The 26,791-nt window shown below is 52.5% G+C and overlaps 1 protein-coding gene across 5 annotated transcripts in view; it reads right to left on the reverse strand.

Annotated features, from left to right (window-relative positions):
• Positions 1–26,791, reverse strand: part of DPP6 (dipeptidyl peptidase like 6) — a 684,077-nt gene that overhangs the window by 486,557 nt on the left and 170,729 nt on the right. For 2 of the 5 annotated variants that reach the window (XM_080664795.1, XM_080664794.1), the window contains exon 1: positions 23,417–23,794. The exons of the other annotated variants lie outside the window; for them this stretch is intronic. In XM_080664795.1, the coding sequence (XP_080520921.1) occupies positions 23,417–23,662 (246 nt within the window). In that variant the 5' untranslated portion in view covers positions 23,663–23,794. Of the gene's footprint in view, positions 1–23,416; positions 23,795–26,791 lie in introns of those variants that run through there. 5 annotated transcript variants of the gene reach the window in all.

The following is a 26,791-nucleotide window of genomic DNA, read 5'->3' on the forward strand; positions in this document are numbered from 1 at the left end:
AACCGAGAGCCAAGACCAGTCACAGGCTGCCTCCATCCTCAGTCCACACAGCAGAGTGATCGCCCATTCGGGGGTCTGAATATATGGCCTTTGTCCGGAAGACACAGAAAGAGGAAAAGGTTCCACTGATCGAGCGAGAAGTCCCCGTGGGCTTCTGGAACAGCCCGTCGGGAGCGGTGGTGGGAGCCACGCTCCCAGGGAAGCTGGCAAACGGGTCCCCGTCAGCATCAAGGCCAACGCACCACCCGTCAGCAGTGGCTTGGGGAGGAACTTAGCGGTCCTGAAATGAGCAGATTGGGCACGGAGAGGGCCTTGGTGCCCACTTGCCCACGACTCACCACACTCGGCTCTCAGATACCCCCAAGCATCTCAGGGTGCCAGCACGGGACTGGACAGGTCCCATTGGGAAGGTGCATGGTGGGCAGTCACGTCCTCACGGTCACAGGGGCCGCAGTGTGTCCCTCAGGCATTGCACCCGGTCGGTGCAGCCACACACTGTCCCTGAGTTCCCACATGTCAGATCGTCTCAGCTGCCTCACTTATACTCACTAACCACTCACTAATGCTGGAAGGACATCCCGGGCAGAGTAGAGGGTTAGTGGGGAGAAGGAGGGGATGTGGCTGATGGTGGATGCCACCGTCTCCACAGAATGACTTGACAGAGTATGTGTGTGAGTGTGTGAGTGTGTATGTGTGCATGAGTGCATGTGCATGTGTGTGCATGAGAGCATGAATGAGTGTGTGAATGAGTGCAAGAGTGTGTGTGTGAGTGGGTATGTGTGAGTGTGTGAATGAGAGATGTCACAAGGCAGTGTGACAAAGGCCAACTGAGTAGCATGGACAAGAGCTTTGGACCAGATGAGGTGGAGATTGCTATAGGCTGTTGGGGAGGCCTAGGTACATGCGGGGTAGTCCTGGGGATGATGAATAGATGGCTGGTGGATAGATGGGTGGATAGGTGAATGATGATTGGATGGATAGATGATGGATGTATAGATGGTAGATGGATGGATGATGACTAGATTGGTGGATAGATGAATGGATGATGGATGGATAGATGGATGAATGAAATTGATGGATGGATGGATGGATGGATGGATGATGACTAGATGGATGGACAGATGGATGGATGATAGATGGATAGATGATGACTAGATGGATGGATAGATGGTGGATGGGTGGATGGATGATAGATGGATGATGGATGGATGGATGGATGATGGATGGTAGATGGATGATGGACGGATGGATGGATGGATGGATGATAGATGGATAGATGGATGATGGATGGATAGATGGTGGATGGATGGATGGATGGATGATAGATGGATGGATGGATGATGGATGGATGGATGGATGATGGATGGATGGATGATGGATGGATAGATGGATAGATGATGGATAGATGCATGTAGGTCTTTGAAGGGGGGGTTACAGCTCTGACCCTCTTCCTGAGACAATTAAATCAATTGTTTTCCGTGAGGCTCAGTTTTCTCCCCCACAGTAGGGTCTGTGCTATGTGACATGTCCCCAAAGGGCCGACACTGTCCAAGCCAACAAAGAAAGGTCTCACCTCAGGGGATTTCCAATATGAAGCAACAGAAAGACCTGTCCAGGGAAAGGCAGGCCCAGGAGCCTTCAGTAACGAGCTCAGAGTAAGTATCCATTTTCCATTATATTCACCAAGTTGCTACATGCAACCAGATCTGCTGACACCAGGGCTAGCCTTTCTGCAGCAACAGAAAGACATGCTCCTCTTCCACGAGCCCTCGGCATCAGGGGCTCTATCTACAGGTTTTGGTCTCTAAACAGCACACCCAGCAGGTCTGCCGTCTGCTCTGCAGACAGTGAGAAGTGAAGTCATCTGCTGCTCACATACCTCGAGTTTCTCTCCTGCCTTCACCCCAACACTGGCCATGCCCAAAGTTTATCTTTTCCAGAAGCCTCTGCTGGCCAGCCAAGCCCAGGCCACAGGGGCCACCCCCCTCCAGTCTCTCCCGGGCAGGGACACTGTGGCTGTGGGGGAATAGATGGGTAAGCACATGCCCCGTTTGGCTGGGAACAGTCTAGCACAGCCGTGGGCAAAGTACAGCCCGCGGGCCGGATCCGGCTGTTCCATCCGGTTCTCTTGCTCTCCCCTCTGCTCCTTTACTTTGAATTTATATTAGTTCACACAAACACTCCATCCATGCTTTTGTTCCGGCCCTCCAGTCCAGTTTAAGAACCCATTGTGGCCCTCAAGTCAAAAAGTTTGCCCACCCCTGGTAGCGTATGCCTGTGGCTCTGCTACAACTGCTCACAGCTCACCCACTGCACACGTGGCCCAGTCGGGACACTGCGTTCATGGTTTTCCTGGGCAAATGGACTTGATCCTGTGGGCTCAGGCTCAAGGCTGCTGCAAAGGCTTAGACTCCAGACTCCTGTGCAGTATGTAGGGAAACTGAGTCACAGTGCTTTCATCTGCTCCCTGGCACTGCTTGGCCTCAGGTGGAGGGGGGGCTCACAGGTCTGTGGGCTCCCTGCCCTGCAGCCTGGTCTGCCTGCACACTGTCCACGCCGCCCTCGCTCTCGGCTCTGGGAGACAGGCTGCTGGTGCAGCGGGAGGGTGTTCACAGCCAACCCCTCTCTGTGGGGTCCCCCCGGCCTGAGTTCCTCTCATACAACCTCCCTTCAGGGTTCTGACAGCAGGCAGCTCCTCCCCCGGCCCCCCACTTGGGATGGCAACAGACCCCGGGCCCCATACTGTTCCTGGGGGTGTCCTTGCACCCTACCCCCCATTTTGTATTTGGTGCTCTCTGGACTCTGCCCCCCAGGACCCTGACAGATACCGTGTCACAGACGATTTCTCCCTAGCACCTCCTCCATGCTGGCCTCCACATCGTAGGCTCCAGGGCTCCGGCCCCACAGAATGACGCTGGATGTGACTTCGCAGGAGCATGGAGACTAGACCCCACTCTCTGAGAAGCCAGCTGTCACTCACCCCCAGGTCAGTCTCTGGGCCCTGAGGTAACTCCTCCAGGCCCCACCATCCCTCCCGGCTCTGCCAGTGGTTCCCAAATCTCTGCCCCTCCCCCCACCATGTGGGTCTTTCTCCAGCTCACACAGGCCATGTCACCAGGCATCATCCGTTCCCTGCCCGAAGTCACCCAATCCCACTCCTCAGTGACAAACGCGGGCTCCGCCGTGCCCCTCACTCCAGGCTTCCTCTCTGAGCCACACGCCTGCTCTCATTAGTAGCTCCTACTCCTCATCTGCTGACTACTTCATGTTCTCACGCTTCCCGGGCGTTGTTTTCTTTCGGTCAGCTCCACAGCGACCGCTGGGGCCAAGGCTGCGCATGCACCACCCTTGCAAGCACCTGCCAATGTCCCGGTGCTCAGTGAAGAGTGGCTGGTGGCCTTGATGGACACTTGCCCTCCAACAGCATCGGAACAAGGTCGTGGGGGCTGTGTGCGGAGGACAGGGCACTCCATGTAGAAACAACCTGGGTTCCTTTTCTGCGGGATTCCCATTTAGTGCTTTGAGTTTTATGATACAAAGAAATTTTTTCTCTCTAATAATTTTGGAAGGAAAATAAGAAGAGTTCATTTCATAAATCACTTTGGGTGAATTTCTTTCTGCAAAATTAATGTCTCGAACCAGGTATCCTTCCCACCCTTTTCATGTCCTTCCACGTGGCCCCTGAAGGCACAGTTGCTATGGCAACCACTCATTTCTCATGAGTTGGCTAGATCATCTAGCAACAACAACAAAAACCCCCAAACTCCTTCCAGCCTACACTGGTTTCTAATTTTTCCAATTCCTTCACTAAACATTCTGCTGCAGTTTTAACCAGCCTTAACCAGCCACCACTTTGTCACTCAATGAGCTTTGGGGGATAATTCAACAGCTTGACTTGTCCCTTAGATTATGACTGCTCATAATCTAAGAGAACTTGAAAAATTTTCTGACATTTTGCAATCTTCCTCAGTCTTTGAGGGTGGAAGACATACACTGGTTTAGTGAAGCCTTAAAAGCAGTGTGCGTGCGAGGTGTGCTGATGCTGCGCTGATGTCCAAGACAGGTGCATATAAATTCAGGGAGGAAGAATGTGTTCTTTTTTTAATCATCTGAGGATATTTTTTCCAGTGATTTCTAGAGAGAGTGGAAGGGGGCAGGGTACGGAGGGAGGGGTAGAGAGAGAAAAAAATATGGATGTGAGACACATGGATGTGAGAGAGACACATGGATGGGAGAGAGACACATGGATGGGAGAGAGACACATGGATGGGAGAGAGACACATGACCCACCTCCGCTCCGTGATCCTGGGACCACATGCGTGCATCACCAGGAGCTATCTGAAACTTCAAGGCCTCAAATCCTGCCTGTTGTTATAATTATTCCTTTAGGTGTGCAATGCCTTCCAGAAGGTTCTCAGACCACCTGCCTTGGCTCAGTTGAGCTGTGAGCATGGTCGACCTTTCTCATCTCATGGCACATAAACAAATCACTAAAATTCTGCGGCACAACAAAAACATATTTTTGCTGACCTGACCCAAAAAATAGGGGTAATTTTGATTGATTTACAATAATAATAACCCATGCTTCTTGCTCCAAAGTGACTTTTTTAAAAATCAGGTGCCTATACTTGTTTATAAGAATTTCTAGTACCAAGAATTAACCAATCAGACATATTGACGTAACCAATAAGATGCATCTGCCATAAGACCTACATATTTATGGTGGAGACAGGGCACTCACACCAGACGGCCATGGCGGTGTTAGTTGTTATCATTTTTGATTTGACAACCTCAGGGAGAGGGGGCCAGTGCCCCTGACTACATAGCCAGGCACTGCACATTTAAAAGGCCTCGTGCTGCACAAGTGAACATCGCTGCCTGGCATGTCGGGCCCCTGCACGTGGGTTTTGTTTATCATGAACCAAGTAAACACCATTGAGCAGCACTGAATTCTCCAAAGAAGACTGACCCCCTCCTCCTCGATCCTTCCTCTCCATCCCTCCTCCCCCATCCCTCCTCCCCCATCCCACCTCCCCATGACGATCCTGGAATGATGTACAGAAGTTAAGGGGAGCTAACTGAAGTGCAAGCTGACAGAGCACATCCATCTCCCAGCGTCCCCTTACATGAATACTTCTCCACTGGCGTAAAGAACCGGGTCTCACAAGCCTTCGCTTTTTTCCTCCGGCCCTCCTGGGAGCCTGGAACCACTCTAACCAGTAGGCTGCGCCCTCTGCTGCCCACACTTAGGAAGTGCATAACCCTCTTGTGGCAACTGGATGGAACTGTGAGAGACCCCTGGGGTGCTAGTGTTTGCTTCATGGGGCTCATTTTTCTGTTGTCACAGGGCTGGGATTTTCTGCCTAATTTCACTACCTGGGTTTTTCTTGCAATTCCTAGGGAAGTCGAAGAAGGAAACCCGGCCCCTTTCCCGCTTGGCCTCCCACTCACACATCCTGCCACGGAGTCTGTGCTGCGTTGGAACAGGACCTGAAAGGATAAGTCTTTGTCAGAAGATGACAAGGACATGCCCTCGAGGAGGTGCCATGCTCTGCAGAGCCCTCTGTCCCCTGTGGCTCCAGCGCTGGCCTGACCCATCCTGTCCACGGGGCGGGCTCACGAAGCAGCCCGTGGCCAATGCCGGACCCTCAGAACCCGTGGAGAGTTCATGTGCAGGCGTGGGAGAGCGTGCCTCTGCTCTGCCTTCCTCTCTTGCTGTAGCCTGGGCCCTGGCGGAGACCAGCAGCGGAGGCAGTGGGAAGCAGCGGCCCTGCTCGTGGGGCCTGCGTCCCAGAGCAGGCTGCCTCTGTGCGCCTGCGGGCGGCTCCCACAGTCTCTCCTGTTTTGTGAAAGTCACGTTGGAAGGTGTCTGCCCTTCACAACAGAAGATAATGAACCTGCACAAGCACAACGGTGGGGCGAGCATCCAGGCGTGAAGTCGGTGCATTTGGCCCTCCACTCGGCCCAGCGCACTAAGGGGCAAGGTCAGTGCAGGCAGCTGCAGAAGACACAAGCAGGGCCGTGGAGATGCGGACAGGGCATCCATGGGAGGTGATGGACATGGAGAGACCCCAGTGGCAACCACAGGACGGGCACCCTGAGACGGACGGGGGTGACAGCAGTGGTCACAGTGGAATGAGGGATGACTGTTGTCCCCCAGTGGTGTCCCTTCAGCTCCAACAGCACACACCTCGGGGAGAGCACCTGGGCATTGGTAGGCTGCCCCGCGAGGCAGGAAGGGTCCCGGGGAGTGGGCACAGGCGTGCACCCCGCAGAGTAAGGGAGGCAGCCAGGGCCCCGTCAGGAGAACTGAACCCCCGGTAGGTCCATGCTTCACACATGCCCATCCCGGGGTCACATGCAGCTCTCAGAGGCCCCAGACGGCGAGAAGTTTCATGAAGAAGAAAGACGCCTCTGTCTGGCGCCACGGCAAGCCCTGGAAAGCAGCACGCCTGCCAGGATTCCTCTGAACCGGCCCGTCTCCGTGGAGCTCGTTAGTGAAGCCAAGTGGGGGCATTTGGGTCCGTTATGTGAACAAGCTTTGAAATGGCCTTATTCGCGCGGTATCAATATGCCCTTGAAATATAGCGCCCTCCTGGCGAGTCTCCCCCATCCTTTAAAGCAGTGGTTCTCAACCTTCCTAATGCCGCAACCCTTTAATACCGTTCCTCATGTTGTGGTGACCCCCACCATAAAATTATTTTCGTTGCTACTTCATAACTGTAATTTTGCTACTGTTATGAATCGTAATGTAAATATCTGTGTTTTCCGATGGTCTTAGGCGACCCACAGGTTGAGAACCGCTGCTGTAGAGCCTGCTAGCAGTTGAGAACCGCTGCTATAGAGCCTAAGACCATTGGAAAACACAGATATTTACATTACGACTCATAACAGTAGCAAAATTACAGTTATGGAGTAGCAATGAAAATAATTTTATGGTTGGGGGTCACCACAACATGAGGAACTGTATTAAAGGGTCGAGGCATTAGGAAGGTTGAGGACCACTGCCTTAAAGGTTAGCGACAGGGACAGAAGAAACTCTGTCCCACACTGTCCTCCAGGGCGCAGCCTGTCCTCTCCCTGTGTATGCTGCCCACTCTCCAGGCTGCTGTCCCTCCCTCGCCCTCTGTGGCCGCCTCCTAACTCCCGCCCCTGCCCTGAGGCAGAGACTGCGCCCGCCTCCTGGCCCAGGCCCTCCTCTCTCCTCATTCCCCTGGGCACTGGGCTCTGTGGCCCTGGAACCTCCCCACCCGGCTGCCTCACTTGCTGACGTGACTCCTGTTACACTGACGTCCTTCTCACAGGACCAGGAGCCCGAGCAGCCTGGCAGCCAGCATCCCTGGTGTCCTCCTCTGCTGCCTCCTGCCCGCTGGGAGTGCCTGTGCTCTCGGGGTCTCCACTTGGGTCCTGGCGACCCTTGGAAACGCACCTCGGTCTGCAGACAGCAGTCCCCCATGCTTACGTCCACACTCTGTCCTCTGACTCAGGAAGACACCACTGCGCCCGGCTCCCGCCCGCGCCACCTGTCCTTGTAAAGGGCGTTCAGTCAGAACGCGGCTGCCTGTCCACCTGGAGGCATGGACAGCAGCGACAAGCCCACAGAGCCAGGAGGAGCTATGATCTGGCTCTTCCTGAAACCCTGCCGCCCCTGGACAAGACTGACCGGGTTCACCTGCATCTCTCCCAGGGTGATGGTTGGATCCGATTTCAGGGAGCAGCCGGGTGTGGACATTCAGAAATAGTGCACAGACGTGTCTGTCACCGAGCGTGCTGTGCTGCCCACACCCCCCGTGGGTACCTGGCTGGCGCTCAGCTCCTAGTGGATGGGACACGCCCTTTTGAGCTCAAGCTGGTGCCCATGCTGGACGGTGAGCGAATCATCTCGGCCAGGAAACCGGGCACTGTCCGCCCTGGGGGCAGGTGCCGGGGCAGAGGGGCGGGAGTTATGGTCGGCCTCTCCTCACCTCCAGCACAGCGCACAGAGGGCGTGACACTGGGCTGGGCTTGGGGACGGCTGGGTTTTCAGAAATGGAGGCCCCCAGAGGGGCAGTGGGTAACCCACACGCCACGGCAAGGAGGCGAGACGGAGCACGGAGGTTGGAGGAAAGACCGAAGTGTCAGACCTCTGAGACGGCAACCACAGAAAGGCATCAGCCAGGCTGCACGGGAAGGCGCTGTGCTCCACGCCAGCGGCCAGGGCAGCCCAGGGCAGAAACAGCGCCTCAGGACACCGCTGCAGCCGTGGACTGTCCCTGAGTTTCGCGCTGGGTTGGACTGCGAGAACCACAGGAGCGAAGCTGGGGCTGCTTCAGTGGTTAGTGACATTTTACATGTTTCCTTCCTGGCGAAATACGTCCCTTTTATTGCTCATTCCCAAACGCAGGTCTCACCCTGGCCTGGAAGGCACTGGAAACCCCCGAGAGATGTCGCTGTGGCTTCAGGAAAGGACACGTCTTAAAAAGAACCTCTTTCTTTTAAAGCAGGCGCAGCGTGACACAGGCCCCCCCCCCCCCCCGGGAAGGAACTCGTGAATAATGCAGAAATGTCAGCGGCTGGAGCTGGGGAGGCGCCTGGGGTTCCTGTTGCCTCTTCGCGGTGGGCCCTGTGCAGGGGATTTATTATTTATGTGCTCACCTCCCCAGACTGTGTGCAGGGGACCAACTAAGGAACAGCTGGTGTGACCCACAGAGGCAGATGGCGCACACCTGGAGCCATGCCCACAGGAGGGCGGCTGGGCCTGGAGGCCCTGCAGGCTGAGGCATGGCCCCTCCCCCGACTCTCCCCACTTCCCCCCAGTGCCCCGGAAGCGCAGAGACCAATGGAAAGAAGGAAAAGCAGACAATTCCTCTGAAGTGTGACAAGCAGCCACCATGGTGCACACTGGGTATTCTGGGCATCTGTGGCAGGGATCGGGGTCAGGGTGGCTTTCAGGGACGGGGGCCATACACTGAGGTTCTGTGCCCTGAAATTTCCCCCCCAAAGCAGCAGTCTGAACTATAACCAGGAGGCAGAGGGCAGAGGGCAGGTCAGCCAGGACAGCGGTAGCCACACACTTGCAGCACTAGCCACTCTGAGGGAGAGGGGCGCTCACAAGTGCCTGCTCAGGGACAGCAACACAGGTCAGGACCACGGACAGTGGCCTGGGGGCTGGTGGGAGCAGATGGCCCTTCTCCCTGCAGCCCCAGGGCATCCGCTCTTGGCTCACTGGTCCTCAGGAACCCTGTGTTCAGCCAGCAGGCGCACCAACCTCCCCTCTCCCCTGGGAACACGTGGGACCAGGTGGGTGGGGACTGGCTTCCAGAGTCCCCGCTCCTCCCGTGAGTGGTGAGTGCACGTGTCTCCTGCCCTCCTTGGGCTCCGGGAGTGTGGGCCCCATGCCTGAGGGGCAGGAGGAGAACCATCAAGGCCAATGGCTTGGCCACTCAGGACCCCGCCTGGGTACCTGTGGAGCCTGCTCACCCGCACGTTGTGACAGCCCCAATTACACAGAGGGGTTCTGTTTGCAGTCCAGCAACTGTCTACCTTTATTTCATGTTCTAATTGCCCCCACTCCTGTTTACAATCTATCTTAGGTATAAAGGAAGGAAAAAGAAATGTAAATGAGACCTGACTTCTCAGCCAACAGCCCTGCCAGTTCTTGGAACCGCAGGGTGACAGACAGGTGTGTGTCCTGGGGTTTTGCAGTCACTCGACTAGCTGCGCCCTTGTCCCCAGACCCGTGTAGCGACAGCACCTCACAGGGGCTGCCAGAGGTCTGCACCGGAAGTGACCGCCACAGACCGGACTGCGTTACACACCTCTGGGTTCCCCAATGTCTCGTTGCCATTCTCCGGGGTCCTGCCCACACCTGGATCTTGGACTTCTGACCGTCAGAACTATTGGTCTAATCCACCCACTTTGTGGTCTTTTGTCACAGTTGCCCTGAGAAAGCAATCCAGCCACACGCACTGACCTCTTAACCAGGAGATGGTGTGAGGTCACTGGATGAAGGCTCCCTCTGGTTGCTGACCGAGACTGCCTGCCCCTGGCACTGGCCCTGCCCCGTAAGGACTCCTGCCTCAGTATTACACACGGTGAGAGCTCAGCACATAATTGCCCCCGGCAGCGGTCAGAGCTGGTATGACTAGAAGGCGCTGACAATGTTACTGAGGAGCTAGCAGCAGGTGGAGGGAAGACACACAGGTAACTCCAGTTGGGAATCTCTATATATAAAAGCCTAAGCAACCATTACGACCGGTGGACCGGTCACTATGATGCGCACTGACCACCAGGGGGCAGACACTCAACATAAGAGCTGCCCCCTGGTGGTCAATGCACTCCTACAGCCAACCTCCCACAGTCCCTCCCGCCAGATTGGACGAGATGGCCCCAATTGGCCCTGGTCATCAGCCAGGTTGAGGGACCCCACCCATGCACAAATTTGTGCACCAGGCCTCTAGTTTAGTATAAAAGGACAGGCCAGCAAGCAGAGCCAGATAAGTTACAGGGTGGATGTCCCTATTCCACTGTGAAACTCACTAAAGCAAATAAGATAACCTGTAGGAATTCAGTGTTTCCCAAGCTTTTTGGCCGTGAATTCTCATTTGCATGGCCAAGTGCCAAGCAGCTCTACCTCTGCCAATCTTGGCTCAGCCTCAGCTCGGCCATGCCCGTGCCCTGCCCAGGCCCTGCCCCTCGTGTGTGGTAACAAAGCTATAGAAACCATTCCACCCGCGCAGGCACATCTGGATATATTAAAGCAAAAGAGAAGTCACACATGTCATTGTTAGTAGAGAGACAGGTTATTCAAGGTCAGGGATGATGCAAAAGTGACATTTTTTGAGAAACATAATGAGAAGCAGGCTCAATACTTTTGTTTTTAAATGACTATAGTAAAATCCATATTATGACCTTTTTTTTTTTTAATAATCCTCACCAGATGATATTTTTTACATTGTTTTTTAGAGAGAGAGTGGAAGGGAGGGAGAGGGAGAGAGGAAGAGAGAGAAAAACATCTATGTGAGAGAGACACATTGATTGGTTGCCTCCAACACTCACCCTGACTGGGCCCGGGGATTGAATCTGCAACCCAGGTATGTGCCCTTGACCAGGAGTTGAACCCGTGACCCTTTGGTGTGCGGGCCAACACTCTAACCACTGAGCGGCACTGGCCAGGGCTATACCTGGACAATTTTTCACTGCTTTCCTAAGTACTCCACCGATTGCACCCTTCCTTTCCACCCTGTAACGTATCTGGCTCTGCTGCTGGCCTGTCCTTTTGTACTAGAGTCCCCGACTTGAGTTACCTGTGTGTCTTCCCTCCACCTGCTGCTAGCTCCTCAGTGACATTGTCAGCGTCTTCTAGTCATACCTATTCTCACCGCTGCTGGGGGAAATTATTTACTGAGCACTCATCGTGTGTGAACCGTGTGTGAACTTCAAGTTCTCATTTGTACAATGGACGCCAAGCCCTGTATTTCAATACTGTTTCCTGTTTTACTGCCGGGCGTCTCCGTGAACACCTGGTGTGTCGGGCTCTTTGCTGATAGGACAAGGTCCTGGGATGTACTGTGGGGATCCCACGTCCTCAGCATATGCTAGGTCAAGTCAGTACTCAAGCTCAGATCTGGGTCCCGGCCGCACCCCCACCCTCAGGGCGGCCCGCCTGCAGGGCGACGCTCTGGGGGCCGAGGCCTGGGTGACTCTGCCAGCGTTGCCAAGCGCAGCTCAGTCTGGTGGAACGTAAGAGCACGCACAGAGTGTATTTGCATGCCTACCCTGTCTGGCAACAGAAAATGAGAATTGCAAATCTTCATTTGGCATAATTTAAAGTGTCTGGAATGAGAGACACCTCAGGAGGGGCCCGTGGCTGGGTCACTGGTAGACGGCGGGTAGGAACCTGGATGGAACCTGGAGTTCAGCGCCAGGTCCTCGCCCCGCCCTGGCTCATCCTGGGACAGCTCTGAGGGGCTTCTCAGCAGCTCACAGAAGCACCCAGGAGCCCCAGATGGTCTCCGAGGCTTGCAGAAGTGGGAAGGGTTTTCCCCCCAGGAACTCTGCATTTTGTTCCTGAGACTGGTTTTCCTCTAACGATATCCAGTGCAAAACTCCTGGAATCTGACCTCCTGCCTGTCAGAGAGGAGAGGGCCAGAGCACCCTGGAAGAGGAGTGAAGCTGCGCTTCTTCTTCCTCCCCTCAAGCAGGAAATTAGGAAATGCAAATTTCTAATTAAAAGCGACTTATCAACTCCCTGTATTTACAGAAATCTCTTCTTCTCAAAGATTTTCATTTTCTCAAATTTCCTTTTCTACTATTTCAGTGATAACCACAAAAAAGTCAGCAAAATATAGTTATACACAAAAATATATTTAACTCGCACTTATTTTTAAATTCACACAGAATATTACCTGTGCTAAGTAGTACACATTTAAGCAGGTTCTGCAAAAGTAAATGCTATGGTTTCCCCAACAGCTAACTTATCATCTCAACCACAGTCTTAAGCGGGGCCATCAGGAGGGCCTGGCTCATAGTCAAACAAGAAAGGAAACTTGAAGAGTTCGTTTGCAGACACTTGTCAGCCGCATCGGAGGTTCTGGGTTCTACTTCCAGAACTCGTTCAATTTCAAAAACAGCTTGGAGGACAGGTTTATAGGACCTGGGATGACTCAGAGAGAAGCGGACAGTGGTCCTTCAGGAACAATCCATTCATTCATTCACACATTCACTCAACAGATGTTGACTGGGCCGCTTGGAGGTGCCAGGCACTGTCCCAGGCACCGGTATACCAGAGGATGAGTCAGCCAAAGACCCTTCTCCGAGTTCAGTTAATACGCTGACAGAGGGAGACGCAAATACGACGGCACAGGAAGAAGAGTGCTGAGAGGTGAGAAACGCCAGGTGGCGGGTATCATGAGGGATGGGTGGTGGGCATTGTAGACTTTACTGGGAAGTGATGCAGGAGCAGAGACCTGACCTGAAGGCACGAAGGAGCCAGACAAGGGAATCTACAGGGAACAGTGTTCCTGCAGATGGAACAGCCAAGGCAAAAGCCCAACAGTGAGAGTCAGGGCCCTCCTGCTGCCATAGGAACCTTGAGAGCTATTGTCTGGAGTGAGGCCAGAACATGAGGGACAGGAGGGGACCTGAAGGGTGATGACTTGATCGGGCAACGCGAGGGTGTCTGTCTGCATAGAAAATGACTCCCGGGCATCTCACAGGGAGTGGGAGATACCGCGGACTGTGAATGACTCCTCAAGATCGTCTCCTGCAGCAGACACTGACTTACCCGGGAGCAATAGGGGGCTGCAGGACGAGGTTAGGGCAGAGGCAGCTGGACTAGAGGGTCCTGGCAGGGATCTTGGGTCCCCTCGGTGCACCCCCTGCACCTGCGGAGACAAAGCCAAGCCGACAGACAGGGAAGCTTAGCAATAAACTGCGTATCCATAGGCCAGCGACCAACACAGAACCAGATGATCAGCTCCCGTTGCCATAGCAACGAGGTCCCTGTCTTTTCTGGCTTTCCTCTCCCTGTCAAGGATAACCAGTCATTAGGGGCTGAGTCTCCTACCCTCTTGGAGGAAGGAAAGGTCTGGAAGAGGCTGCCATGACACCTTCCCACAGACCCATGGGAGAGGAGCCTATCCCGGGCAAGATGCTGATGGAGGAAAAGGATGTGCTGAAGGCAGAGGTTCATGCTGACGTGTCCTATGGTCTCCACGGAGACCTGTCTCTTCCATGTCTACACTGTGAACAACCCTGTCTGAACGCACAGGCAATGGAAGGGCATGGCATGCGCTCAGAACTGACTTGGGGGCTGAGACTGTCCTCTGCACAGCGACCTGGAAGCCCCTGCCTGCAACCCTCTGCTTCTCTGACTGGGGGTCTCCAGGCAACGGGCCAGAGGCCGCATTTCTAAGGCTGACCTTAGCACTTTGGGAAGGCTGGGCCCTTTGCCTCCCTCAGGGGTACCTAGGGGCCCTGCCACTCCCCCAGCCCTGCCTGGCCCTCCTCTGGACCCAGGAAGGAAGTGATGGAGCTAATGAGACTCCTGCTCTGCAGGGTCTCTCCCTCCCCCGGAGATTCTCTCTCTGTCCCCTTGAGGCCTGAGAGGTTGGATGTGGGACACAGGAAGGTGGAGGACCATTTCCTGCAGAAGTCTGGGAAGGGCCAGTCTTGTCCACCAGTGATGACGCAAGGAGGTCCAGTCACAATGAACTGCGACTCCTTCCACTAAAGCCATCGGCTCAGGCAGGTTATGCTGTGACACAGTCTCAGTGGTGTACGCACAAGGTGGCATCTTGCTCTTTGAACAGTCTCTGAAAGGTTGATCTCCTGGCTCACGAAGCCCCCTTTCCAGATGCTGGACCCACCGACACCCCTTCCCACCAGCCAAGGTGATTTCTTAGGGACACAGGAACACAGTCCTATGGGGGCGGGGCACTCAAAACACTGCAGAGCCCCATCCAGGATCCTACACCTTCACAGGAGAAGCCAGCCCTCTCCAAGAACTTACAGAACTTGATTTCTGCACCCCATTCCCACACCTGTCGGGTCCCCCATGCCTCCCTCCACCTAATCCCCCTCTAAGCTTCAGCTGAGCCCACCTTCCTTCCGATGGGCTGTGGGCTGCCGGCCATCGGTGTGTCCCTGAATGGGTGATGTCCGGGGGGAGACACACATGGAGCAGCGGGCACATGGCTTCCCTTGGACTTGGCCGTCCCTGCAGCCCTTTTCTCTTGGACGTGGCCAAGGAGGACGAACGTTTGCCAACTGAAAAGATGGAACGAGCAGGTGAAGAAGGCCTGGGAGGGTAGCTAGGTGTTTTGTGACAGAGCTCCAGCGTGCTGCAGGGTCACGCACTCCCTCCGTGCATGTTCCTGGGAACACGCGTGCAGGTGGGCGGTGAGGCAGCATGGGGACCATGAGAGGGAGGACTGCACACACTCAGATACGCTTTGCTCCTGGCCTGTGGAGTCAGGGACTCAAGCAGGAGCTGTGGGAGCGGAGAGCGGGACCGGCCCCCTTGGTGACCAGAGCTGCTCAGCAGGTGGCTACCTCCTGAGGGTGAGCGCCCCCACCCCCTGCTCGGCTCCAGGTTTTCAGAGAGATGAAAGCCACCTCTCAAGACTTCTAGAAAGGTTTCTCACTCTTATTTGGTCTTAATTTTTTTCTTTTCTTGATTTTTACATTTTTATTTCTTTACTAGAGGGCCGATGCACAAAATTCGTGCAAGAGTAGGCCCTTGCAGCCCCTGCTTCGTCCGGAAGGTCATCAGGACGGTCGTTCTAATGTTCGGCCGTTTGGGCGATTTGCATATTACGCTTTTATTATTATAGATTTTTTATGTTTCAATTCCAATTGGCACACAATACACAATGTTATATTCTCTCCAGGTGTGCAGCATGGTGGTTTGACATTTATATAACTTAGGAAGTGATATCCCTGGTATTTCAAGTTCCCATCTGACACCACCATTCAAACTTATTACAACATCATTGACTCTGTTCCCTATGCTTTACATCCCCATGACTATCCTGTGAGTCCCAATGTACTTCTTAATCCCTTACCCTTCTCACCCATCCCCCAACCCCCTTCCCCTCTGGCAACCCTCAGTGTGTTCTCTATCTATGAGTCTGGTTCTACTTTGTTTGTTCATTTATTTTGTTCTTTAGAGCCCACAAATAAATAAAATCATATGGTATTTGTCTTTCTCTAACTGACTTATTTCACTTAGCTTAATACCCTCTAGATCCATCCATGTTGTTGCAAATAGTAAGATGTCATTTGTTATGACCTAGTGATGTGCCATTGTATGCATGTAACACATCTTCTTCCTCCAACCGTCTCATCTATTGGTAGGCACTTGGCTGCTTCCGTATCTTGGCTATTGTCAATAATACTGCAGTGAACACGGGTGCATAAAGTTGCATGAGGCATATGGTGGGTCTGAATACAGCTTAGAAAACTGAGTGTTTTGGAGAAAACGGTTGGGGAGACTGAGGCTGGTGATTCTCTCCGAGTTCTTCCACCCTTCATTTCTGCTTCATCCTCCCCCTCTCCCCTGTACAACTTCCTTTATTCCTAGTTCTTTCAAAGCTCCCTTATCCCATGCCTGCCCTTCTGGCTACTTCACCTTAAATATATGATGTGTGGAATATACACAGTAGAATGGATAGATATGTACAATTATATAGGAACACCGTGGACAGTGTGACAGAGCCTATTGCTACATACTGTTCATAGTTCCTATACATGCTGTTCATAGTGTTTAAACTCAATGATTAATACAGTGAATCGCCCACTGCAGTGACCCCCGAGAACACAGGAGACCAGGCCAGGCAGGGCTCCTCGAGGCCCTGAGAACACGAGGGATCTGCCAAATGTACGCACACACTTACTCACTGTCCTCTCATTTGTAAAATTAGATGTTATCAAATTTTGAAATGCTCCTTTTCAGATGATTTCACAATGCTCAATCATTATAAAGATAAATGTTCCAAAAATCATTAACAGGATGGTTGAGGGTGTTTTTTTTGTGTTTTTGTTTCTTTACATGTACAATGAAATCAAACCAGCGTGCATAAAGTGGAAGCAGCCCATACAATAACACATGGGCACGCAATGCCTTTAACACTAAATTAGGCAGACGTTAACTTTAAAAGGATTACTACGTATTGTTTTTAAAGGCTGTGCTCTATGCGAGGGATCAATATCTCTTGCAGGGAAGCATTCCGCACGCATTGATAAGTGCATTGTTAGCATCAGGGTAATTAAAAGGGGCAGGGTTATACACAATCAGCATGTACATCTTATTCAGCAAATTCTGCCATTTGCTTGCAAAAATTAAACTCATTAATCATTCTGACTCTAAAGGAGGAAAAGCCTGGGGTACAATTTTCTTTAAAAAAAAAAAACCTCTATTTTATGAAGAGAAAATGTCCTAAGCCAACATCTAGAGAAATATCTATCTACATAGTAATACTAGCATGTTCATCTCATGTGGGAAAAGGAACTTATTTCATTGTCAAAAATATAAATTAATATAATAGCCAAGATCTGGAAGCAGCCCAAGTGCCCATCAGTAGATGAGTGGATAAAAAAGCTGTGGTACATTTACACCATGGAATATTACACAGCCATGAAAAAGGAGGGCATCTTACCCTTTGTGACTGCAGGAGGGACCTAGAGGGCATTATGCTAAGTGAAATGAGCCAGAGAAAGACAAGTACCGTATGATCTCACTCATATGTGGAATCCAATGAACAAAATAAACTGACAAACAAAGAAACGGACTCATAGATACAGAGAACAGACTGACGGCTGAGAGAGGAGAGAGGGGTTGTGGAGCTGAGTGAAAAAGGTGAGGGGTTAAGCAAAAATAAAACCAAAAAAAAAAACAAAAAACCCTAACAACAACCTAAAAACGTCATAGATATAGTATGGTGATTACCAGAGGGAAAGGAGATGGGGGAAGTACAAGAGGGTAAACGGTGGGGGAAATGGTGACAGAGGGAGACTTGACGTGGGGTGGTGAACACATAATACAATATGCAGATGATGTATTATAGAACTGTACACCTGAAACCTATATAATTTCATTAACCAAAGTCACCCCAATCAATTCAACAAAAAGGAAAAAGAGAAATAGCATGTTATTCTAATGCTGTGGACCTTCTATAAGTTATTTCAAAAGTCTATACTGGCAGCAATAAAAAAAGCATGATGCCAGGTAAAGCCGGCTTCCCTGCCTACCTCCAACGTCTTCTGGGACACAGAGCTCAAATCCCCGGGGGAGGCAGGCGTTTCACGTTTCCCAAACCACGTGGCTTTAATCAACAAATGCTTTGCTTGGCTGGCCCTAAAGCAAAGGCTTGTTAATACACAGAAATGTGTTCACTAAAATCCACAGGTAACAACTGACTCGTCCAAACACAAAGCAATGAGGCTTCCCCTTATTAATTTTTCAAGCTCACAGATTAGCTCTTTCTGATGGTTTTCCTGCCTCGCCAATGTAATTACGAAAGTGAAGTGAGACACAGGAGCCTGCTGTGAAAGACCGCACGGTGCACGCAGAGGCCAGTGTGTGATGCTACGGTTGGCTTCACCCTCAGTGACTGGTCCTACTCCACTGTAACACAGACAGCTTCCTAGTTATGACTACACTGTCTGTGCTGAGATAAGCAAAATAGTGTGTGATTTTGTTATAGGTATCATTTCAGCAAATTCTTTAAAGGTATTGAACATATTTTTTAAAGTGACTTACACTGAGTGGCCAGATTAGTATGATCTCTGAACCCATAATAATCTGGCCACTCAGTGTATATCCTATATAATAAAAGGCTTATATGCAAATTGTCCCCTCGACCAGGAGTTCAACCAGCAGGCAGGCCGGCCAACCGCCCATGTCCCCTCCCTCCCCCTAGCCAGGCTGGCCGGACCCCACCCATGCATGAATTCATGCACCAGGCCTCTAATATATATATATATACACACACACACACACACACACACACACACACACACACACACACACTGAGTGGCCAGATTATTATGCGTTCAGAGATAATAATCTGGCCACTCAGTGTATATTCCCTATGCTGTCCTTTGCATCCCTGTGACTATTCTGTAACTGCCATATAGTCAGTGATATTTTATAACTATGTATGGTGCCAGGGGGCTCCAGAAATATTGGGAGAACACTTTGTGAAGTATATGGCTGTCTAACCACTATACTATATACCTGAAACTAATACAAAATATTGGATGCCAACTGTAATTGAAAAATAAGAAAGGGAGAAAGAAGGAAAGAAAATGTACCACTTTACCAAAACTTTCACAGAGAGACTGTTTTATAGTAAATACTTCCCATGTGGAAGTTCTAAGAGCAAAACTAATCTTTTTAAGCCGACACCCAGCAGGGTGCTGTGGCATAGTATCACTAGGCATTGAACCCACTCAGGGACCTCAAAGCTCATCTAGTGGATACTGAATGTTACATGGAAACCGCAATCCTGAGAGAACGCAGCCTACAGACACTGTGCCGGGTCAGAGCGTGCGTGGTGGAATACGAGCGGAGAAGTAAAGCGATTAGGCAGGAAGTTATTTAGATGGAGCAGATGTGAAGGGAGGGGAATGACAAAGCTGGGCGTGCATTCCTGCTGACAGCTTGTCCCCAGCACCACCATGACCTGGTGTCTGGCTGCTTGCGTGTGGAGAAAAAGCCTGGGAGAGAGCTCAAAGCAGTGACCACCAAGGTCCTCCCACTTCTCCAGCCATCTCCAGGAGAAATGACATCTGTGTAAAGAAGTGCTTCAGTGACCTTCTGAGACAGATGCGCAGAGTACACTCAGCCCCCTTCATCTTCATTCCAACGGACCTCACATCTCATGTGTCTTAAGAGGAAAGCTTGAGAGGGAAGAATAGAAGAGCAGAGACCCATACCTTGGAGTGTGGGCTCTCCAGCCCTCCTACGTTAATGGAGAGGAAAGGTGAGGGGTAACATTATTAGCAATAGCAGCAACACATAGTCACGGAGCACTTGCCAGTGCCCAGCAGGGAGCGGCGCCTGTGTGTGGGTGCTATGAGGAGGAGCTGAGGCTGCTACGTGACATGCCTCCCCAGTAAAAGCACCAAACCACCCCTGCTACCCCACCGCGCTCTGCTGGGGAGCACCCTGCGCACTGCCAGCCAGTCAGAGGGTAATGGCACCAAGCACATGGTTGACTGTCCAGCCTTTTCCTCGTATGTTAGGAAGACAATGTGAAATTAAATACGTAAAACAACACTGAAACCTGGAACAGAAAAACTAGTAGGACATATAAACATCTTTGTGGAGCCGAGCTACTTAAAAAACTTAAAGCTGATAAATCCCAGGGAGAAATGGTCAGGATGCTGACACCAGCCAAGGAGAGCGAGGTGGAGAGAGAGGGGGTGGGCTGGCTGGTGGCTGAAGGACATGGAACTGGCCCTATCAGGCCGACAGATGTCACATGCAGGGATTCCCTGCTCAATCCTTGTTTTGCCCATTTGCCATTTGAAAATCCTGTTGTCATCGCATCCGTATTGTTAGAAAATCATGTTTCACCAAAAACATGGGAATGCCGATGTGACCTCAATAATACGATGGCCCTGCCAGGAGCCAAGGCCTCCCAGGTCCGCAAAAATAAAGAACACATGCACCTGAAACTGAGGGAATATTGCATGCCAAACGCACTTTAATAAAAAGGGAAAAAGAAATGCTCAAGAATGGGGCACGACAAAGTTCAGTATTTTAAAATTAGTCTCAGTTCATTCCTTCTGAAGTGACTAAACTGCATTAAAAGTCACTTGCATCAACTTTCCTTTAAGAGTCAACTTATTTTAAACCTACAGAATGAATTTTAAATCAAAACAGCTATTGATTCCTTAGAGGGGTTGCTCAAGCAATTGACTTTACATTTAAATGAATCTAAGATTTATGAGGAAACTGATAGAGAAGGCTCCCTGGCTCTATGTCTATGTCAAAGTTAAACTTCATCTTAGAACTAACGCACCCCAACAGGCTTCTCTGTGGCGCTACATGGGAGGGCAGGACCCTCATACGTGTCATTTGTGCAGGTGTGTATGCACTGCAATTTACTTAACATGCAACACCAGCACTGGATTTACCTCTGCCAGACCTCGTGACTACCTTAAATTTCATTTTAGGGGGGCTCACCACTCTCAACCATACCCAGGCATGTATATGTACACACACAGAGGGCTCAAGAACTCCAACTTACTACCCCCTTTCTGATAGGACGTGAAGCCCTCTGGATTTTAAAGGTACGCTGGCTGTCGTCCTCTCGGGGCTAAGGCAGGAACGCTGTTTCTGTACCTGAACAGCTGACAAACAAGTCACAGAAGAGCAAATAAAGCCACCAGCCTTCGTGCAGGGACCATGCTGGTGGGCCAACCTGCTAGGGATGTCTGTGTTCTAAGGCGGAGAACACTTCAGCCTCGGACAGATCCCTCCTAAGCCGGGGGCGCCTGCAAACCAGTCAATGCTTCAAATAGAGGCGCTTAGGTACACAGAATAAAGGCAATTGTTCCGTTTATCTATGAGTTTAAATGTGGATAGTAAAATGATACTCAAGATTCTTTCTCTTTGACAAGGACTGATATCAGAAAAGCAGTTTTTATAGCTACTGTGTTTCTTTTACTAGTACCTCTTATCTTAGGTTAATTACGCCCTATTCCTGGAGGAAAAGTGTTCTTTACTATGTACAACTATCTTTGAGTAAAATTTTAGACGTTAACTTTTCCAATTTTGAAAAAAATTGCTGAGAAAAGTACATCGAAGTTTTAAGAAATTGATGCTACATTTAGCCCTGTGACATTGATTTAATCATACATTTTTTACTAAGTTTATATATATTTCACAGGATATGTTATATTTAAAGCTACAGCACACCACACACCTCTGTGATTTCCAAGAGGAAACACTGATGTCTGGACTTAATGGCATTAAGGGAGATGTGCCTTCAGAGCCCTACCAGTGGAGTCATTTGCAAACGTTAAATTGCCAATTTGTTCCTTTTGTTATCTGAGAAACAGCTCTAGACAGATGTCAAATGGGAAAGAAGGAAATATATGCCCGAGGCTAAGACGAGAAGGAAAAATAAAAGGATGGGTGCAGACCATGTGAAACAAAATGCAGAACCGCTCCCCTGGCCTTGCTCCTGGCGACACCTACAGTCTGTTGAGAAGAAACTGCACATTGTTCTCACTCCAAGCAACACTATTCGAAGGTTTTAAGTCAGATGTAAGGCAAAAAGTGCATCATTTTTGTCTGCATTGCAGCTCAATTGTCTTTCCCAAGATTCTCAGTAGTTTAATCCTCTACAATGTTCCCGGACCCCAATGGAACCTGCCCTCAAAGGCTCCCAGTCCCTGAATCAGATGCCTGAAGCATCCCTGCCTGTCCCTCCAGGCCTGACCCACTGAGGGGCCATCTCTCTGAGAGCTCTCCCTGTGCCAGGGGTGTCTGCAAGGGATCTGAAAGAAAAAAAGCACCTCACACACATCTGGTACAGGGTATGTGTGTGTGTCTGCATCTGCGTACACACACACACACACACACACACACATGCATACCACGTCTCCATCTCCCACAAACTTTGATCAGCTCTATTACAGTCTCCATGTCCTCCATTTATAAAACAAAACAAACGCGACCAATAACAACAAAAACCTCAGTGGGTTTCCCCCCAGAATTGTCCCAGTAAAAGCCCCCCCCCCCACCCATACATAACCTTGTACTATAAAAGAAATGCCAAACAGCGAGGCAGGTGACGCACCCAGTACTGGTTAAAGACCACAGCCTCCGGCTCAGTGCAGGCCTGTGCGGCCCTGGGTATGTCGGGGAGGCTGCGGCCTGAGGGAGGACCTGCACCCCGTGCACCCAGGTGGGACTCCTCCGGGGTGAAGGTGGGTTTTATAGCAGGACACACCTCGCACACCTCCAGGGGCCGCCGCAGTTGCCCAGCCCTGGGGCCTGTCTGAGAGTTCCTATGGGATTTTTTCCCTAGAAAGAGGAGGTGTCAAACAAGGGCAGTTTTCTCTCTTCTGGCCCTTCCTGTCCTGGGTCCTATGAGTAGCTGATGGTCAACAGAAGCAGTGCACACATCCCTCTCTGCAGCCCCCTGGTGCCCAGCCTGAGTCACTGGTTACTAAGGCCTATGCGATTTACTTACCATGCAAATCTAACCTTTGCAACCCCGCTTCCTACCCTGAGGAGCCTGGGAAACCTGCTCCCCAGAAGTTTTCAGGCAGCACAGTCTCAGGCAGTCTAGCCCAGGCCAGACACCGCAGAGGGCAGGCCCACACCCACCAGCAAAACCTGCGGGCCTAGGACAGGTGGCGGGGCCTGGGACACCAGCGCTTCTATTTATTTCTTCACTAAGGACAGCCCCCACCAGCAGTGGGGCAAGTGTCTTGGCAAGGGGAGACCTGCAGGCTTGTGCGGAGGAACAGTGTGGGGAGGGGAGGAGGGCACAATGGGCAGAGTCCAGTGACTGGCAGGTGGGACTGTACCCTCCCTGGTCCTAAAGCATTGGGGAAGAAAGACCAACTTGTAAGCAAAGCCAGCCCTAATTCTCTGCTTGGGATCCACAGCCCCACGCGGTCAACAGCTTCCACGCACCCGGCCTCTCTGGCCAATTCCACGCTCCGGGCGCAGCACCACAAACCCTGCTCTCTCCCAAGCCACCAACTCCTGGCACCCGCAGACTTGCCCCAGGACGGCGGCGACAGACATCTCCGCTCAGGAGTGCATTTGGGGATGCTCCCATGAGCAGTGGGGGAGGGGAGGGTGGGGAAAGGGGGAAGTCTGAGACCATCAGAGACACGGGGACCTCGCTCCCCTTCTCCCTGCGTGCTGGCCCAAGCCCGCGCCCCCCACCCACCAAGATGCTCTTACGTCCTCGTCTTCACAGTCGCTCCGCGCCTGGTACTGGAACCGGGGTCGGCCACCCATGCCGCCGCCGCCGCCGCCGCCGCCGCGCTCCCGAGGCACCGCTGTGGGCGCCTGGGCTGCCAGGGACTTGGGCCCCGCGCCCTCATCCTCGGGCCCCTGGCCGCCCAGCAGGCGGCTGGCCTCCGGGGGCGCCGGGAAGGACCGCGAGGTGTTGATCTTGCCCGTGAACCGCTGGTACAGCGAAGCCATGGGTCCCCGCGCTCGCTGGCTGTCTGCCGGGCACTTCGCTATTTATTTCGCTTTCTTCCTCTGGGTTCCCGCTCCCCACCCTTCGCTGGGAAAGCGGAGGAGAAGGAAGGCAAGCAGCTGCGGGCTCCTCCGCGCGCCCCTCTCTGTCCCCGCCGGCCGCTGGGCTCAGCCTCTTCGCCCCCTCCCTGGCGCGGCTGGGGAGGCCGGGTCTGGGGGCGTGTTCTCTTCCTGATTCCTTTTCTGTTTTTTCAACTCCTCCCCAAGGCCACGAAGAGCCTAACCGAAGCCACCACAGGCAGGAAAAGACAAAACAAGGGAAAGGGAGGGAACTGCCTAGGCCCCCGGTCGGCACCACCTAGAAAGCAGGGACCTCCAGAGCGCATCTCTGCGCTCCGCCCGGCAGCGGCCCCTCCTTCCCACGCGGCCCGCCACCCTCTGGGTAATGGCGCCTGGGTGGCGGGGGGCTGGTGGCGCGAGGGGCAGGCTCCTGGTGTATGTGGGACGCGATGGGGGGCGGGCTTGCCGGTCGTGGGTGCCGGCTGGTAGCGCGGTTAAGGGTGGGTGCCTGCGGGAGCTCTGGGCGCTGAGGACCCCTGAGATAGCACTCCAAGGCGCAGGGACGGAGGGAGCGTGTGAGGGGAGGACCCTGGTGAGGAGGGGTGCAAGGGACCTGGGGGCAGCACCGTAGGGTGCCCATCCTCTCCTCCGAGCGGCGCTGAGCTCCGTTCGCATCCCTGGCAGCTGCGGCCTGGACTCCTCCAGCGCCCCCTCCCGCTTCTCTTCCTAACTTGAAACTGCAACAGCCAGGACCCTGGGGTGCGCATGGGGGCAGGGAGGACAAACGATGGGGCTGGGACTCCCCTTCCTATGCGCCCCCTTCCTTCCCAAGCCAGACTCTGCTCCAAAAACACCCATTCCCGTCAGCGGCCTCAAAGGAGGGGAGGGGAAGGGAAGGTCAGGGAAGGCCAGCGAGGGCCTGCGGGAGCCTTCCCAGCAACCCGACTCAAGCTCCTCCCGCCCCCAATGCCTGCACGTCGCCAGCCCACCTTGGCTTTCACTAAACTCGGGCAGAGGCTGAAGCCCTGGGTTGCGGGCAAGTTTCCCAAAGCTTGCTCCGCCCTGCTCCCGGGGTGGGCTGGGGAGGGTAGAGAGGACGCAGTAGGCGCCTGGGTTGGCGCACATTCACTGTCGCTGCATTACCGCGGGCGCCAGCGCCCCCGTGTGGGAGGATGCGAACTGGCCTGGGTGCTGGGTTTCTCCCTCCTGGCCTCCAGGACCTCTCCCTCCTGGATCTGAGCCATTGTCTCTACAGAGGCTCTGGGCACTCTTGCTTCTCCCCAGCTCCCCACCCCCTTCCCTGTGCGGCCCCATCCCTCCTGTTTGCATCCCTTCAAACCAGGATGATTATCCCTTCCTGAGCGCCAGCCTGGGCTGACCCCAAATTCCAGAGGAGGGAACAGGGGGGACCAGACCCGTCACTGATCTCTCCACACCTGGACAAGGTGGGCCCTTCGCCTTCACCTCTTCCTGGACTCAGGGAGGCTCCCTGCTCCACCACGTGGGTACCACCGTTTCTATGTTGGTTTTCGGAACATGGGGGCTGCCCCCCAGCAGGCCCTACTGCAGGCTCTGGGTTTGGCCTTCCTTGGTCCCAGTCGAAGGCCACCGCCTGGCACCTCTGCCCAAGCCCAGAAGTCCCAGAGGGCCTGCCTGGTCCTGGTCTCCTCTGCCTCTGCCTCTGCCACCTGGAGGGAAAACTGGATGCTAGGGATGCCACTTCCTGGGACAGGACCCCGCCCGCCCTCCGCAGGCTCCCCCAGCTCTGAGCCCATTGGGCACTTTCCAGTTTTAATCAGCATTGATGACACACCCACCCTGAGTGACCCTCTGTGGTCTCCCATCACTGGGCACAAAGTGTAATCGCTAAGTTGGTTTAAAACTATAAAAACAAGGGGCACAGTGTCCTGGAACTAAGCAGCTTCCTGGGGCCGAGGCAACCCTACAAGCAGATGCCCGACCACAGGTGTGTGTGTGGGGGCGGGGGGTGAAAGCTGACCACCTGCTGCTTTCCTCTGAAGTAGAGGAATAAAACGAAATGTTAAAGTCGTCACCGTTAGGTAAACAGAAAAGCGTGCACTCTGCCCCTGCCACCAACTGTACCCGCACGGAGGCTCCCCTTCCTAACGGGACAGGAAAGGGGTGTTCGCACTGCTGCCTGCGGCCAGATCCAGACACCTCAGTCAACATGGACGCTGTGAGGGTCTCACCTATGTAATATATATGTACGTATATGAAATATGCATGTATGTACTACACAAACTGAGCACATTCATAAATGTGTGTACTAACATTTGTATTTGTATATATATACTTTGTGCACTAACATATTTTATACAAAGTGTAGCACATCTATGGAAATAGTTTATATATCACCATACTTTACAGATCTGTGGGTATCAGCAATAACATTCAATGTGAGACACGTGTCCCTAACTTTTAAAAATGATATTCTCAAGTGAGCTTGTAAATATTCAAATTACAATTTGGTCAAAATTAAAATCCTCTCCTCCCACCCCCCAACCTTGGGGAGTTTCAAGTGCATTGCTGGGAATGATACAGACCTACATTGGCTAAATTCATGTCTGGAATTATGGGGCAGCCTCGTGGCCCTGCCCCACCCTCACGAGGCTGGGAGAAAAACTAGATGTTGTATTCAGTTGTGTGTGTGTGCGTGTTCTGGGAGGTTTTAAAAATGGTTTGTTGGAGGGGTTTATGCTCAACCTACGTTCTATGCCAGTGACAATAAAATTTAGAAGGGCTTCAGTGCAAAACAATTATTCAGACAATTGGATGAGCACTTTATTAAAATTATTCAGAAAATGAAAAAAAATAAAAGTCATAACAATTGGAGGGAGAGCAGAATTACAATTTCATGTTGCGAGAAGCAAGAATGAAAATTGAACAGGAGAAATGGGAGGGTGGTTAGGACAAGCAGAGCCCCTGGGAGGCAGGCATGAAGGAAGCAAGTTACCAGCAGGAGAACCGGTGAGGCCCAGGAGGCCCTCGGGTGCGGCCGCGGAGGCCCGCCAGCTGAAGGACAACGTGGCTCCTTTCTCCCGCCTGCGCACT

Source organism: Plecotus auritus (assembly GCF_963455305.1).
Source record: "Plecotus auritus genome assembly, chromosome: 4".
NCBI classification, from domain to species: Eukaryota; Metazoa; Chordata; class Mammalia; order Chiroptera; family Vespertilionidae; genus Plecotus; species Plecotus auritus.